This window comes from Manihot esculenta, chromosome 17 (assembly GCF_001659605.2).
Source record: "Manihot esculenta cultivar AM560-2 chromosome 17, M.esculenta_v8, whole genome shotgun sequence".
Classification (NCBI taxonomy): domain Eukaryota; kingdom Viridiplantae; phylum Streptophyta; class Magnoliopsida; order Malpighiales; family Euphorbiaceae; genus Manihot; species Manihot esculenta.
The window spans coordinates 1879532-1897985 of NC_035177.2; the positions used below are offsets into that span (position 1 = coordinate 1879532).

At 33.7% G+C, this 18454-nt stretch overlaps 1 protein-coding gene across 8 annotated transcripts; it reads right to left on the bottom strand.

Moving 5' to 3' along the window:
• Nucleotides 1-1042: 1042 nt before the first annotated feature.
• Nucleotides 1043-14400, bottom strand: LOC110605710 (tRNA threonylcarbamoyladenosine dehydratase). Of its 8 annotated transcripts, none has more exons than XR_002486441.2 (12): nucleotides 14228-14399; nucleotides 13995-14035; nucleotides 13360-13477; nucleotides 13013-13160; nucleotides 11600-11812; nucleotides 11087-11221; nucleotides 9759-9893; nucleotides 9308-9523; nucleotides 5770-5894; nucleotides 2423-2480; nucleotides 1490-1670; nucleotides 1043-1347 (listed from the first exon to the last, which is right to left on the bottom strand). XR_002486441.2 is itself a non-coding variant. In XM_021744360.2 (11 exons), exons 1-11 carry the CDS (start codon nucleotides 14317-14319, stop codon nucleotides 1560-1562), a joined length of 1392 nt encoding a protein of 463 aa, XP_021600052.1. In that variant the 5' UTR covers nucleotides 14320-14399; the 3' UTR covers nucleotides 1043-1559. The 8 variants fall into 8 exon arrangements, 4 of the variants coding, with proteins under 4 accessions (XP_021600052.1, XP_043808777.1, XP_043808778.1 ...); XR_002486440.2 differs by having other exon boundaries at nucleotides 1043-1393; XR_006349286.1 differs by lacking the exon at nucleotides 2423-2480 and having other exon boundaries at nucleotides 14228-14400.
• Between the last annotated feature and the right edge of the window lie 4054 nt (nucleotides 14401-18454).

An 18454-nucleotide genomic window follows, 5' to 3' on the forward strand; every position in this document is an offset into this window, starting at 1 on the left:
GGTTTAATGAAAGATTAAGGTCATGTAAAGAAATTATTATTATGATTTCTTGTTCAAAAGGAGTCATTTTGAGGAAAATGTTTTTCATGACCCATTCTGTTTCAAAAGTAAGAAATCATGGAAAATGTTTTCAAAAAGTACTTTTCGTGAAATTATTGAAGACTAAATTCATGCATTTATATATAGAAATTTCAATATAAATATTTAATTTGACACCCATTAAACTTTATGTTATATGTATTGAAAAAAAAAAAAAAAACCTTGATTTTATATGATGTCAGAGTTTATATTAGCTTCAAATACATACATAGGATTTTATATTTCACCTTTTGATAACATTTAAGAAAATTGATTCCCTTAGATTTTGTTTTTCTTTTCCCCCACAAATAGATGATTCATTAAGCAAGGTCCTAAAGTTGAAAGAGAATACAAAGAGCTTGGCAACACTCAAGCAGAATAACGATAGCTCAATCTAACTCATTACCTCCCATAATCCACTCCACTCAGTCCAGCCGAGCCCATTACAATCATCAACTACTCGACCCAAGAGAAGCCCTGGTTAGAACGGATTTCCAACTCAGCCCGACAATAAAGCAAAATCGAAAGCAGCGGTGACCACCATCCACCGAGCGTGATTTCATAGGCCAGAAAAGGGTGCACACACCAAGGTTCCTCGCAGCTCTAACTACGACTGCTACGTACAGGACCAATAAAGAACAAGGAATCGGGTCTATAGAGCACTAAGATCTCTATCGCTGGTGGAGGAGGAAGAAGGAAAAAATAGCCAGCCAGTAACACACCACTACTTCATAGCAGAGTAGAAGTCTTCCAAAAGATGAATTACATAGAGATTCAATAGGTAGAGCTCACAAGTGGTTGAAAGTTGAACAAGTCAGCCGTAAAATACGATGAAAGAAAGAAAGAAAAGAAACCAAAATCGTGATGGATAAAAGCCCCAAAGATACCACTGACTAGCTATAGTAGATCCCTCCATCGACTCCAAAAACACTTTAGATTATCGAATAAACTTGCTCGGAGATTCATTCAACAACTTATATAGATAATCTACAATCGTGGTAAATCATGTAATGGTTTCAATGGATAGTTTTGACTGCAATATACTATTTCCCAAAGTTGCGAGTTGGAAGCTGACCAAGTACAATCCTCACTAAACCCTTAACAATCACACCTGCATCTATGAATAAAGGGAGATGTAATACGAAAAATAACATGACATTTCATTGTTCTTACACATATTTCTCTCTCATCCTGAAAACTGAATAGAAAAAATGGTTTCTTATTCCACAAGGCAGCAAGGAGTTGATCCTGTAGTCTCCAAATTTTAAGCTTTAACAAAAGAAAACTCTGTTAATGTATAGCCTCAGATCACATGCTGCACCAATACAATTGCATACAGCACATCAACTTTTCTTGGAAAAGAACTGAAAGCACTGTGCTATGTTTGTCATATTAGGTAAGGAACAAATACCAAAATTATGGATGACTTCATTTTGCCGAGAAGCTGCTCTCCCCTCACCTCCATCTAAATTTTGATGCTGTTACAAATTAAAGTCCAACTCAGCTTGTCTCAAAACTGCCGTGACTTGGTTAAAAAATTCTGGTTCGTTTTCCTTGATGTCATCAAGTGTCCTCGATTCATGTTCATCTGCCTGCAGCCAGGGAAGAACTTCCATTAGTATCTAAACTTGTAATTCAAAATTTCCAAAATAATCTACATTCCTGTCACTCCAGTTGCCTTTTCTCTCGAGAAAAGATATGTACAGAGCAGTGAACAGTGGTCCCAAAGTGGCAAACAAATACATTAAATATTTATTACATACTAAATAAAAACTTCACATAATCACCTGTACATGTTTGTTCAACAGAAATTTAGATCATGTAAATTCAAACTAGAACTGCAACCTTTTATTTTCTCCAGGTCCAAATGAAGGCCTTCTTTAGGATTCTATGGTGAGACGTCAGGAATGAGGGAATATGCGAACTTTGAATTTCTTTTCTCACTCAAGAATTCATGATAGCAAAATTGATTTTAAGGATCAAACTGAAGGATGATATTATGGTAAACAGGGTTTAATTAACGGCTGAAGAAGCTTCAAAGTTAAATTTGGTATCATGCAACTTGCAGCACTAGTAGGAAAGGGACAAAAAGGCATATAAGGAAAATCATAGAACTCCTAACAGAATTTTGCAAGAACCCATATATCAAAGTAAGCATAAGTGAAATGCTCTTAATTGTTTTTCATTGACCGTTTCACATTGTGGAATACAATTTAATAAAGAGGTACATAGAAGGAGAAAAAGGCACAATTTGCAATGAATTACTGCAAAAATAGATAAGCACTTTGTTTGCTTCCAAGACTCTAAAAGCTCTATGCTTTGCTAGAAGACTTAATAACAATACCTCTTTAAATTTTAAAAGAATTAAGTTTGACACAGATGCTGGCTTAGTCATGTCCCACCTGAGAAGACAATTAATTGTTAAGCCAATAAAAAAAAGATTTAAATAATAATTGAGTAAAAAATAATACAACAACCTTTCACAGTGATAACATCTTGTATTAGCAGACCCTTTTAAGCTATGAAACATATAAACATACAGCAATTCCAGAGTTTTTCATGTATTTTATATAATTCTCACTTTAGATCTACTAAAACCGAAAGAAAATTGCCTAACTAAATGTAAAATGCACAAAAGAATTAGAAATCCCCAGAACACACTTCAAATTAAATAGAGGCGCCAAGAGAATCAAGAGTCCAGCCCTGCGGTCATAATTACACATGTCCATTACCTTTGATGCAACATAATAGAATATGGCCAGACCCGGAAATGAATAGCAAAAGGGGAGAGAGAGAGAGAGAGGAATCTTCTATAGCGGATATCAAAGACAGGTGAACCTGAAATAATTTGGTTTGGCTTGATTTTTTTTATCAGTTTTCCATTCAATATATTTATTCTATTTTGGTTTTTCAACCATAAAATTCAAACTGAATTAACTGAACCTCTTAGAAACCAAAACCAAAATGAACCAAATTACAAATACCGAATAAGTTTGTTTTGGTTTTGATTCAAGTCTGCTCGTCCTAAAGCTTCAGAAAGTAACTGGACAGGAATGCTCCTTGATTGAATGTTGAGTTACTTCAGTGATAATTTAGCAGTTAGCATAGCATACTCCAGGCAACACCAGAAAGGTAAAAGGCTATATCTTTTGCCATTTATTGGCAACATCGCTTGCTCACTGACCGATAGGACAAGAGAGCTTTTCTAAGCTGCTTTGTTTTCCAAGACAACCTGGAAATCCTATACTTCATTAGAAGACTATTTCTAGACAAACAAGATAACTTTTTAGCTTTTTCTGCATTCTTAATGTGTTTAGATGTTCTAATTATTTTTTAAAAAAAATCATTGCACATGTAGTTTTACACGATCTTACTAAATTTTCAAACTTTATGAAAATTTGATCCTAGTGATTTCACCAGTGCTAGGAAGTAGGGATGATAAAGAAAAAAGAGGAATGGAGGGACAAAGATCAGCAAGTGTAGTGGAAGGGAATTAAACTATAAAATTTTTCTTTTTCATTCTAATCAACATAATATTTTTTTAACTCAATTTTGACTTCTTGTGTAAATTGCAACTACTTTTATAAATACGTATTTTTAAAAAAAAAAGGATAGGTAAAATTGCAAGTACTGAAGTTCTTTTCAGTTTTCCATTTGGCTTTTATAACTAATAGTTATTTTAGTTGTTAAAAGAAATGATATAACATTTCAACACTGTGACCTTGGATACAACTTTAATTTAAACCCAGAGTCCTAGATTCAAAGTTGAATTCACAAGGTGAAGGAGTTTTATGGCATAGAATTGGAATGATAATTCTATTGTGTCTCCTAATAAATCAAAGATAGGGGACAAAAAGAAGCACACGAAATAGGGTAAATCACTAAAAGAAAAACTCCCAAATTTAGTAAAATTCATACTTCCCCCCTGCTTTCTCAAAAATCAAAATTCAATCAACAAACAACAATTAAGCCTTAATGCATAAACTAATTGCAGTCAACTGCAAGAGATCAGTCTGGAAAATAATATTTGCAAATCTGAAATCAAATTCAATAATCTTCAAATTATGTAAAAACATACATGTTAGACCTTCAATCACATAGCCATTCTCTTAAGAACTTTTTAGTCAAAGACTATTTAGATAAAACAACGCTTTAGCCCCTCTTCTTTTCATCTTTTAAAGATGAAAATAAAAGTTCCATTTGAAAACAAAAGTTCTATTTGAAAAAGCAAGGACTAAAATGCTCATTTAGTAATCAGTACTTTTACATCCCAAACATGATTTTAAATAATGGCCTTTACGTTACTTAACGACTGTTACTTCAAGGTTTTCCAAAGAACAGTGACCATTAAGGCCATTATTTCACGGCTATAAAAAAATTGAATCGGTAACGGCCATTATTGCAATTATTGGCCACAACTTAATGGCCATAAAGGCCATTACCTTCATTTGATGGGTAGAAATCTTTAGAATTACTACAGGAGACCACTTGCAATGTAGTGAATGACTTATTTAAGGTAGAAGGCTCTTTTTTCTTCACTTTTTGAAGCCTTCCACTTTCCTCCCACGCCAAAATTTACCTTTTTTTATTTCTCTCAAGTTTCTCTAAATTTTCTCTCAATTTTAAGACTCTTCAAGTGCTATTAACCAACAGCTCAAATCATCCAAGATACTAAGTGATTTTGAAGTGCTATTGAGCAAAAATTTAGTTCTTATTATTTCTCAACAATTTTTGGATATTTTTTATCATTTTTATTGAATACATAAATAAAAATAATTAGAAGTTACAATGTTAGATAACTTATATTAGAAACTCAGGACATAAGTTTTTATTATTTTTTCAACATGTTTTTAGATAATTTTGAATCATTTTTTAGTGAATATATAAATAAAAATAATTAGAAGTTAGAATGTTAGATTAGAAATGCAGAATTTTAAAAGTTTAGAATTATAACCTAATATCATTGCTACTAATTTATTAAATGAGTTTTATGATCTTATAAGCTGTAATAAACGATAACTAAGTATTAAGTATAAAATATAATTATAGAATTTACAAGATTAAAAATTTATGAAAAATAGGCAGTAAGTATAAAAGAGAACATGACCTTAAATTAAAATATAGTTTCTTCAAATATTTTAAATTATTTTGCATAATATAAATGCTAAACGTTCATTCTAGTGGTAATTGAAGTTAGTTATTATGTATGTTGTTTAAAAATTATAGATTTTGTGTTTATTAGATATATTTGTACTTATTATTAAGATGTATAACTTGTGATTATATCTTTAAATATTTGTTAATTTCATGATCTTTGCAAATTTTTCAAAAGAATTTGTATAGTGGCAGACTGTTACCGTTATGTTATGACCATTACACGCAAGTTTCCGTTACCCACAGCTGTGACTATGATTTGAAACCGTGGTCCCAAATGGGTATTTATTTCAATAAAAAACAATCCCGCATTAACTCGATACAAACCATAATGCTGAGGTTTTTAAAATAAGAAAACAATGTCCATCAGTGGCTGAAATTCTTGACATTAGCTGAATATTTAATGATAACAAGTTTTCCACACATTAATTCTGGATTACTATAATTTGAAAAAAAAAAAGGAATGATTATCAGCTTTAGACATTATATCAATGATTGCTAGATGCTTAGACAGATGTAGTACGAAGCGAGTTATACCTCACAAGCATTAACTCGTTAACAGATCTCCACATTCCACGTCCAACATCTTTTGCAGACTGGTCCCTGGCACTTCGCCCATGCCACAACTCTTTTGCAATATACTTCACTTCCTCAATGTCTACCTATAACAAATGGCACAAAGTATATTAAATAATATATTTAAAAAGAAGCACAACCAACCTCAGATGTACGTGTATCTGTCTTAAAAGGCCAGCATGCTGACCAACAGGGGAAACAAAAATGGGTCAGCATCAATGCTTCCAATTATTTGAAGCTGTTAAATTTGGGCCAGGCCTAACTCACCCCAAAAGCTAGCTCAAGGGGGAGGAGTGCCTATGGCTCATATAAGGGGCACATTACCCCTTTCCACAACCGATATGGGATTCAACACACCCCTCACGCCCAGAATTTTTTACTGGTACGTGGCACATTTATAGGGCGCCCAACATCGGATGGGGAGGCTCTGATACCATGTTAAATTTGGGCCAGGCCTAACTCACCCCAAAAGCTAGCTCAAGGGGGAGGAGTGCCTATGGCTCATATAAGAGGCACATTACCCCTTTCTACAACCGATGTGGGATTTAACAAAAGCTAATTCTAAGGCAGAAAAGTTAATCAAAAGTGTTATATACATTGTACACAAACCTAATAGATGCCAACAGTCTTAGTAGAATCCAAACATTTCCAATATGTTGGTTTATGTTGAGAAATCAAAGCTTAGTTCCTGGTTGAAATTGGCAGCTCCAGTTCACCGGGTGTATGAACATGAACTATCCCCCAAGGTCCTCCCACAGTTCCAATTCTGTTCAACCCAGTTCGATCCAGTTTTGATCAAATCCAAGTGTCTAAACTTTTTCAATTTTTTTATTTTTAAATGAAAAAAATCCAGTTCTGACCCAGTATCTAACCAGTCAGTCTAGTCATGATTCAAGTCAACCCTGGATTTGACCTGTTCAAGTTCTGACCTAGTGCCTGGCCAGGTCTACTAATGCATCTGCATGGAAATCTCAAGAAAAAGAAAGAGTTGCACTTGGGAAGCAACAATACGTACTTTTAAATACAATTAATATGTGAAATTTTCACATTTTTCATTGACAAAGGTGGAATGATCTCCAAAAAGTACATCTTATATCCGAACACGGTAATAAAATTATATTGTTGGCATAAAACAACTCATTCCACACAACACTCGGCAATTCCTACGCTGTCCCTTTTATATGATTGAAAAAGATAATATGAAGAAAAAGAAATCAATTCTTAAAGAAATCAATTCTTAAGCTTTGAATCTGTACTGTAGCAGAATTGCTAAACAGAACAGAAGGGATTTGTGAGAGAATTAGAAGAAGGAAGAAGAAGCAGATGAAATAGCGAGAAATCAGAATTAGAGAGGGAAGGAGAATAGTATTTCTGTATTGATCTTTTAGGATACCTCTCTACGTGTGTGTTACACGCTTTACATACTATTCTCTAACAAAATACCAGCCAGATAACAAATTTCCAGCTGTCCAACTACCTTATGAATCTATACCCAATTTATCCTCCAATTCTAATTACATGTTTCCCTTCTTTACATTTCTTTTCTTCTTTCTATAACATGTAACAATACCCCCTCCATGATAAGAAGGTTTAAAATCAGGGAACTGAGCTATGATGAAAGTCTAGTTCTCCCAAGTGGCATCTTCAACAAGAAGGTTGACACCCATTTAACAAGGCCTTCTAGAACCTGCTGTCCATTTCTCAAAATAGTTCTTGTCTGCAGAATGCTTTCAAGAGCTACTGCAAAATTATCAGTGGAAATGGTGGGCAGGTCTTGAATAGGTATTATCCCCAACCTTCTTCTTCAATAAGGAGGCATGAAATACGGGATGTGTATTAGAGTTAGGAGGCAGCTCTCTAACTTATAAGCAACTTGACTAATCTTTGAAACAATTTGAAATGGCTCATAATACTTGGCTGAGAGTTTCAAGGACTTTCTCACAGCCAAGGACGTCTGTCTGTATGGCTGGAGTTCAAGGAACACCCCATCTCCAACTTCAAATGCTCTCTTAGTCCTCTTCTTGTTTGCTTGATGCTTCTTTCTCATCTGAGCAGCCTGCAAATTTTCTATAAGTAACTGCGATATATGTTGTCTCTTCTGAAAGAACTCAGAAACAACAGCCTCTGATGTCTCGGTAGTAGGCAAAAATGTCAATAGAGCTAGAGGATAACCATGAAGCGCTTCAAAGGGTGGCATGCCAATTACACAGTGTTGTTATCACCATTCTGCCAATAACAGCCATTTACTCCATTTAAACGGAGTTGTGAAAGTCACTTCTTAAGTATGCCTTTAAATTGATTAAGCCTTTTAGATTGGCCATCACTTTGTATCACTTTGTGGGTGATAAGCTGAACTGTAACAGAGAGATCTGCCCAGCAATTTAAACAATTCCTTCTAAAAAGTGCTGGAATTAACTGTTTCCGTCAGTGATTAAAGATAGAGGAACCCCATGCAACTTGATACATTTTCTCACCCACACTCTAGGTTCCTTACCATCAAAAGTCATTAATTTAATTTTAGGAAGATATTTTTCCATAGCTTCATGATCAACTAAAGACCCAAACAGCTCCCCCAACAGAATTTCCACTCCCAGAACCCAATCCTTGCTTGTGGTTCAATCTCTCTGGGTATGGGTAAAATTCCTCTTCCCACAACACTCAAATCCCATTAGTTACACTCTCCTCATTGACGACACCTTTTCCCTCATCATTCATGATTTCAGTAAGAAGAGATCAAAATACTTCCATAATGGAATTTTTTGTCACTACAACATTCTGCTTGATTTTCTCCCTCAGCAATTCCATAGTTCTCCTAGACTCTTCTTGCAAAACTCTAATTTGTTCCTCCAACCCACCCAATCTAAGAGAATCAGCACCCACCATCTAGTCATGTTGCAACTCTATTGAAATGATCAACACAAGGCTTGCTTCAAAACATTGCTCTGATACCAATTATATTGTAGCAGAATTGCCAAACACTACAGAGGAAGGGATTCAAGAGAGAATTAGAAGAAGAAAGGAAGAAGCAGCAGATGAAATAGAGAGAAGTCAAAATTAGAGAGGAAACGTGAATAGTATTCAATACCTCTCTACATGTGTGTTACACATTTTATATACTATTCTCTAATAGAATACCAGCGGGATAACAAACTTCCAGCTGTTCAACTACTTTATGAATCTATACTCAATTTACTCTCCAATTCTAATTACATGTTTCCCTCTTTTACATTTCTTTTCTTCTTTCTATAATACGTAACAGAATCCTCTAACTAGCTCTTTATAAAAGAAAATAGGAAGAAAAAGAAAACAATTCTTATGCTTTAAATCCTCCAGCTAGCTCTTTAGTGGGAGTACAAAAAGAAACTCAGATAATCATATGGTCATATCGGACTCCCCTAAAAAATTACATGAAAATCAAAGTGGCAGCAATCTCAGAGACAATCTAATCCAAGCACCATGAAAGAACAAGCCAATGCATTTCTAAAGGTAAATCCCATACCTGCACTTCCATTGCTGTACCATATAGTGACTCCTCATGCTCAACAAGGCGCTGATGAAGCATCCGATAATGGTCCAAATCAAAGTTTACCACAGGCTCCATTTGAACTTGCAATCCAGCTAGTTGTGTCACAACATATGAGGCCATGACCTGGCCAAAAATTGCTGGGACGGTGCCCAGGACAGGTATTATGCGAACCCTAAAGCCTGGTACTATCTGATATCAAGGTAAGGAGTTGGAATCATTGACATTAGACCTATTGGAAATAATACAAACTTTTTGTATTAAAAAACGAATTGATGTGAATAACTACTTTGTTATGTAATTTAATGGCAAAAGCTTCTAAGAGTTGCGGTATCAAATCACCCACATTATTCAAGTGTCAATTATTCAATTTACTGACGAGATGTAGTAATTAGTATATGCTTTAGGGATTAGTAGTCATCTTCACCTGATAATCAGAAGGATTATCTTCTTCTCCACTCGGTCCCTTAAACGGAAGCAACTTCGCTTTAGGTTTTTCAAGTGAGAACACAACAGGGATGCCACCATCAATACCATAATCTTTCCTCAGACGGTGTCTTACCTAAAAGGTGTAATGTACATTAAGATCTAGTGCAAGAAATAGGAACTAGGAAAGCATATCAACTGGATTCAAAGACATTTAATTTCAGTTAACTTCTGCATAAATCATCAAATAACATAAATTGTAGCAATTCATTAATGGATTAGCTAAAAGATAATAGTCATGGGCAGAATTCAGGATAAATAAGGAAGTCCCAAGTTTTTCAACTTCTTCTGTCTTGCAAAACAGCTCCACGTCAAAAACAAAATTTGGGGTAATTATTTAAACTTTCGTAAAATAGTAGTTGCAAATAAAAAAGGAAAAGGAAAAATGGAAAGGTAATAGTGAAAAAGAAACAACTATAATATGCAGGGGCCAATCTAGCCTAATAGACAAGATCAAGCAACCACATGATAACACAATTGGCTTTTAAGCGTAAAATCTAGAAGTATGCCCATTTGAAGTAGACCAGTGAACACAACATATGCTCTATGCACCAAAAACTGGATTGTGTTGCAATAAAAAAATCAGTTGTGGGGGACATTTATATCTTTTTACTCCCTTTATGAGGTTCGTTTTTTAACCACTAAAGCAACTCAACACAAACATCCAAAACAAAGACTAGAAGGTGAAAATAACTAAAATAAAATCTCATGCAATATTACAGGCAAACCCAAATAAGGCTGACAGAAATTGTGCTGTTGTGGGTTCAGGATTTGCAATTAGCGCAGATGTCCAAGTTACAAATAGTATTATTGCACTATAGAAGAAGAATGCTGTCTAAGATGGTGTACAGTGGTTCGCTAACAAACATAGCTGACCACACAGCCAACTTTTTACTATTTCTAAAACATGGAATCCAAAATCTTAACATTGTAAGCTAACAAACCTGATATTTAACCTAATAGGATAAGTCTACAACCCCTCATGTACTAAGACCAGCAAAACCAGAATTTGACAACAGCAAATAGGCATAGAATAGGGGAAAAATAAAAGAAAGAAACATAAATGCTGGTTCTGATGCCAGCAACACCTAAAGTTTCAGTTGTCTAAAAGCATGAGCATGCTTGACACACAATTAATGTGGGAATCCTCAGTATTCACTGTCTATAAAAAACGAAATAGTTATGCAACATACTTGTACAACAGCAAATAATAATTGAAATCTGAAGACACTAAAAAATCTAAAATTGAAAGGAAGCAAAAAGTATTACAGATCGAGATAATGGATCATTTGTTGACTCTCTTAAATCGGCCACACGGATTCTTGTTGGGTCAGCTCTCGCACCAGCTCCAGTTGCAGATAGAACCTTTAAACCCCTATGCACACATGCTGCAAGAAGTGCCACCTATTACAACGAAACTTTAAGCATTTTAAAGTGGAATGTCTTATAGTTAATATGTAACAAGTTGAAGTTTACAATCAATCAGAATATGTCACATTATATAGTGTGAAATGTTTGATTTGTTTATAGACTCAATTTTAGTAGTCCATCATAAAATAAACAATTACCAGGGCCTGAAAGTTGTCCGAAAATTATCAAATAATTTGGAAGTGCTTCCTTAACACTAAACACATAAAGAGGTTAGCATGATTTGCTCTTGCATCCTAAACTCTTCACACAGCCCTTAATACAGTATGAAACTAGCATCAGATCTTCCCAAGTCCTAACCCTAAAGAACCACAAATCTGCTGCCAGTTAAAGCTTAAAAGTGTGTGGATGTACCTTTGTATCAATGTTATCAATGCAGTCCAAAACAAAGTCAGGGTTGCCTGAGAGAATTTCTTCTTCAGATGATGAATCATATAATAGTACTTTTGCTTCAATATGGCACTCTGGAAAAATTAATGAGAAATGCTTCTTGAGACACTCAGCCTTAGGAATACCAACATCTGCTCGTGTTGCAACAGCGTGTCGATTTAAGGATGAAAGAGAAACCTTTTTGTGCAAAGAAGAGCAGGCATTAGATAATCATATAAATTATGACTTACGGCCATGACAAAGGCAAATTTCTTCTATCTTTTCAGTTTTGGCCATCAGTGTTCGTATCAACAATAGATGCAACTAAAATTGAGAACCAAATACCTTGGATCCTAAGCACTAGGTATTTACAAAGTTTGAAATAAAATGGGTACAAAGATTTATGAAACACAAAAAAGAAAGTATTGGCAAATCTTGATATTAATTTACTAGGTCCATTAGCTATTTCTGCAAATGTTTAAATTGGTTACAAATTCTTAACTAATAGCATGCAAAGTAAACAAGTAAATAAGTCACCAAAAATGTAAACTTGAACCTTGCAATGAAGTATTTCAACTCTTATAAAATAATAACCAATCATGCGGCAATGAAAGCAACAAGGATTTATCAGCACATAAGCATGTTTTATTTCCCCCTTGTTGGTGGTCTTTTGGTCCTCTTTGATCCTCTAAACTTTTGAGCTTCACAATAGTTTAAAGAAACAACTGGGTCTGCTTCACCAGACCATAAAACTTTAATAGTGAAAATAAAAATCAATATCACAACTTTTGTGGTTTTAGATTTTAGATAACGTGTGCTCTTAAGCCTACAAAGCATGCACCAGTATAGAGCACTTCAAGTGGAGCCAACAGCGCTGCCTGCCCCAGTTCCTTGCTTAATAGCTAGCACGATCCAGTGGCAACAGAATTTTTTAGGATCTGCATATTATATGAACTTCTCTTCCAAACCCTAATTTCTTTGCTATCCAGATTGCCAATTGTTCCTCTGATACCAGCACTTCTTTTATGCTCAAATCTCAGTAAAAACCCTAACCAATCATTCAAGTTTTCACACCATATGAAGCAAAACAACTGAGTCCTGCATCAAATTCACTGTGTAAAGCCCTTGTTCTTTACATCATCACAATTTATAGCTAACATATCGTAATTAGGAGGGACACATTACAGAATAAATCACCAATCCATAATTTGATATTGTTATAACCACACTTAGATATATTGAGAAAGGACATAAACCTAATAGAAATAATAATAAAACTGCAAAAAGAAGACGAGAGAGAGAAGGGGGGAGAAATTACAGGAATAAATACAATCAAATGTCAAATAATCACAAATCATGACCAAGAAACAAAGAAATAAAGGCTGAGATTCAAAATACCTGGTCAAAGTCCACAAGGAGAAGCCTCCCAATTCCTGATCTCAGAAGCATAGAAGCAGCATGACTCCCAACTCCTCCAAGACCAATAATGACAACATAGGATGCGGTCACTTTGCGTTGAGACTCAAGGCCAAAGAATTGTATGTTCCTAAATGCCACAGTATACATGTTACTACCCTCAAAAACTAGCCTTAGAACATAATAATGAACTGCATTAAATATATAGAGCAGGTAGTTCTGACCAAATATCAGGCAATCTTTGTAACTTGAAGTTACTATAAGAGAAAAAGGAAAGGCATATCCATATCTCCAAAATTCTAAACAAAGGAAAAATTGAATTACCTTACCTGGTCAATTGTTCAGAAACTATTTCATCTGTTAAAAGGTCTGGACAAGACGTCCCAGAATTCCCGTCACCAGCAACTGCGCAGCTTCGTGAAGACATCTCAGGTACAAGTTCTTTACCTGTTAATGAATACAATTAGAAATTCATGTTTGCAAAAGTTTTCCATTGATGGAGGGTTAAGATAAAAAGTTGAAGTGCGTCCCAGGCACTAGAGATGCTTTTTATATCCTAAACCTCAATTATTGATATGCTCCATTTTTTTTTAACCAGGGGACGTTAAGCTTATCGAGAAAACAATATGTTCAGGCATATTTCTGCACTACCCAAGCTAGGATATAGATATGATGATGTGTTTAGATGAATAACATGTTAAAAAGCTTTAACTTGTAACTTCATTTTCAATGATAGCACCTTAACTTCCCTCAAACTTATCAATTGAATACATAATATGGAAACTATATACAAGTAGTTAAGAAGTAATTAGTTCGAATCTGAAAGAAATTTATAATTTAAACAGAAAATTGTGCTTCATTTCAACAAAAAATTGCATTTTTTGCAAATAATACTCGGATTTTTAATTTTTATTTTTTATTTTTAAAAATGCAATAAGGAAATAGTCCACTTATAAGAGCATACCATTTTCCATAGGTTTTTTACTGCTTTTTCCCGCGAAGGTTCTGCAGGATAGAAAATCAATTTCTAGCATTCATTAACATGAAAAATATTCACAATTACATTAATAGAGGAAACAGAATAAATAAATAATTATAAAACTGAAATTTGAAAAGAAAAGAGAGAAAGAAAATAGGAAATGTTTGATTGCCAAGAAAACCTGATAAATTAAAAAGAAAAAAGTTCGATTTCCTTGCCTTGGAAGTTGCTTGAGAAGCAACAAGGTAGAACCAGCGCCCAAAAGAGCCCCAGCTCCTACCAATGCCAAGTATTTTATTCTTTCCTCCATTTTCGCTTCTCTTCTTCGCAGGAATGCCGTTTCCAGTGCAGTATAATGTCCGCAAGGGTTTTGGGTTCCAAAATGGGCAGCTCCAGGGTTTAGCCACGTGTGCATGATAATTTTTAAGTCGTTTATGATGCTATATATTAATATTAATTTTTGTAGACTAATATTATAATTTAATTTAGTAAAATAAAAAACAAAGAAATTTTCGTTATTCTTTTTCTTTTTTTTAGGAACGTTTATTCTTATTTATAGTACCATATATTTTGATGCACATAAAATTTAAACCTTCTCAATTTTTTATAATTTAATCTATTAATTTTAATTTTAATATAATTAATCAAAATTTTAAAATTAAAAAAAATCAAATTTTAAATTGATAATATGAAACGGCCCAGTGTTAATTCACATGGGAGAAAATTTTTAAAATCTTAAATTATCTTTTATTTTCTAATGTTTGATTTTCAGTTTGATTAATCGAAATTATAAAAAAAAATCGAACTGAACCACCACTGTATATACAGCCTAACAAAACCCTAACAATAATATATTATCTTTCTTTTAGTCACACCACCCTTACCTCCTTCTCCCTTTGCTTTCTCTTCTTAACCCTCAATCTTCTCGTTACCCTCAACAACTCTCTCTATCTTTGAAAATCAATGGAATTGTCGCTCTTCCTAAATCTTAACCTTTGTTTTTCTTTTTCAATTTCTTCGTTCAAATCCACAAGACTATCCTCTATCCTCGCAAAAAGAGAACTCTTACTCTTTTATGGTTTACCTCCTTCTCCCCTCACTTTCTTTTCTCCAACCCTCAATCTTCTCTTTCCCCTCAACAACTCTCTCTTATCTTTGAAAATCAACGGAATCGTCGCCCTTCCTAAGTTCTAACCTTTGTTTTTCTTCTTCAACTTCTTCGTTCAAATCCATAAGACTATCCTCTGTCCTCGCAAGAAGAGAACTCTTACCCTTTTATGTTTTACCTCTTTCTCCCCTTGCTTTCTCTTCTCCAACCCTCAATCTTCTCTTTACCCTCAACAACTCTCTCTTATCTTTGAAAATCAACGAAATCGTCGCTCTTCCCAAGTCCTAACCTTTGTTTTTCTTCTTCAATTTCTTCGTTCAAATCCAAAGACTATCCTCTGTCCTCACAAGAAGAGAACTCTTACCCTTTTATGGTTTAGCTCTCTGTTGTTCGTAAAGAAGAAGACCCATCGTCGCTCCCTCTGTAACACCCCTTACCCCAACAAAGTGTAGACAGAGTAAGGACTGTCACAAACTATACCTTTTTAGATATATCAAATCTAAACAATTTCATTTATCTGTAATTATCAAGTTATTAAATAGTTTAAGTAAATTTCATAAAGTGATTAAAGTAAATGTGAGATTTTAAACCAAAATTTTGGCAGAGTTTTTTTTGTTTCATCAGCATTTCTACCTGCAGTACATATGAAAATTACACTTATAATTATACTATCAACTGTCATTTGATATCTTATTATTTTTTAATTTATCACATATTTCATAACAATATCACCCTTTATTTTTCCATGGATATCATCATATGCAAACACTTAGCTCTTTTTCTTTATCCATACATAATTACATGATTTGATTTACATAACCTTTATAACCCACTCTATTTAATATGTACATGCCAAAATATAATTGTACTATGACTCGGAGACTCAAAACGACTAGCTATGATAATGGCCTTGATGTCTGATGAAGATTTCTGACGACCTCCGTTGTGCCTACTTTATCTACAACCTGCATGAGTTAAAAACTAAAACGCTGAGCTAATACTCAATGAGTGGTTGCAAATAAATAATAAAATAGAGTAAACACATTTATATAACTAAGTAAACAATTATAAGCTTGTCAAATGTAGTTAACATGATACAAAACATACTTATCAAACTTCTTGGTATAAAATATGAGTGTCATATATATCCTTGTGCACGATAAGAATTTCCTTCACATTCAAATAAAAAAAATATCTTCTTTTGCCTCTATTGCACATTTTATATTTATAGCAAATCACCATAGCTTAGTGTATGCAATAGATACTGACATGTCAACATTCACTGATAATTTCACAAAATCGAGTATCAATCTTAATTAGGCTCTCAGCCCCTATAAACACATAGTAGAGTTGACTAGGTAGATAAAGAGTTATAACGATAGATACAGGGTGCCAAACGGTAGGCTCAGAGGCCAAAACTGTGATAGCAGGGCTCTGTGGCCATACTTATAAAATACATGATATGTAACTTCAAATATAGATCATGTATCGATAGTAGTACTACGAACTCTGTATGTTTATATGACATATCATACCCTTAAGCTAACCTCGACTCCTATTAAGTTTACTATGGCCAAGTATAATTAATTCAATATATCAATTGTTCAATGTAAATGCATGTCATTTGAAACTATTTGAATTCATTACCAAAGTACATATATCATATACCAAGGTTAACAAGATGAGAAACTTATGGCAAATAGTACAAAACTTTATTGATTTAGCATTCCAATATTGCGTGCATAAATAGGTGTTATTATCAAGCAAGAACATGCGAAAATCAAGTACGATAAGCAAGAACATGCATAATTCTTACCGAATAAGCAAGCATGTCAATTTTTATACATTCCAATTTGAGATAACTGCATTCTGCCATATATTGCATAAACTTTTTAAGCAGCTTAGAGTTACAATTTGACTTTAGTTTCTCATAATAAATGTATATTTATGTCTTATCTTTCCAACAAGGTATAATTCATACAAATATGATCATCGTATCTTAAATTATGAATTTTTCTTTACAAGCTGCTCAATAAGGTCTTAATCAGTCCAGTATTAGTACTTATTTATAGTATCACAAAACATATCAGATTCATGTATTTTCATACAAATTCAAGGTTAAGTGTCTTTTATAAAGTTTTAGGTATGCTTCTTAAGATTCATTTGACACTAGTCTTAACTAATTTTATTGAGTACATAATTAGTTATGGTATAGTTAATACACTCTATTTTGGATGCTCTATCACTATGTTCAGTTTAGGTTCACTTGTAATTTACATTATGTTACCTACAGATTCAAAATTTCCTCAATTCATGAATTTTATCTCTTTGTCTCAGCTTTTATTTGGTACATTTTAGGCCCAATTTTAATAATTACATAATAAGTTATGAAGTTGTTAACACAAGCTGCCCTGTTAAAACCTATCATGCCAGGTTTGCACTTTTAGCTCTCATGTTAAATTTCTTTACTTTAAACCTTTCAAACACCATTTTAACATTCATATAACATATTTATACAATCTAAAAAATATTTTCAGCAAGTAAAATCAATCCCTAATTTCACATATTCATGATAAAATCAAAGTTAAATAGAAAATCATACAAATATCAAACCTTTCTTGAATTTCTCTTTCTTTTCCACTTCTACTCTCTAGCTATCTCCTTTCTCTTTAATGTTCCTTTACCTAGGTAAATTCATATCTTAGGAAAGGATTGAATAAATTGAAAATTAAAGCTTTATAATTCAAATTCATGCATGAAGAAGTGAGAATATGCTATTTCCTACACATTTCTAAGCTCACCTTTGATTTTCAAGCTTGGTGTATATGGAATCCTAGACTTTTCTTCTTCAATTCCTTCAATATAAGGCTCTTCCTTTAGCTCTTGGTCTTAGGGTGAATTTTAATTAAAGTAAGAAGTTGATTTGGTAATAGTTTGGCTTGGATTCTTTTCAATGGCATAAGGTATGAAAATAAGGTGGGTGGAGAAGATAACCCATTTTTCATTTTGCTTTGTCATTTCTTCCATGCTTAGTTAGGTGACACATGAAGGGTTTAGGCGAAGAGGTGAAAAACTGATCAGACTAAATTTAGACCCATTTATCATATTGTTATTAATGTTAATTTACACATTTTCTGCCTAATTATGTGGTTTTGATATTATTTTGCGGAAAACGGTGTAAAAAGGTAATTTGGTGAAAATGCTATTAAAACTGCCTAAAAGAGGATAAAGGAGAACAAGCATGGTTTGTTCAAGTTGTTTGCCCAAACTAAGTTGCAGCTGAAGTGAATATAACTAAGAAAAATACAGACAACAGAGTAGTGGGAAATTCAAATTT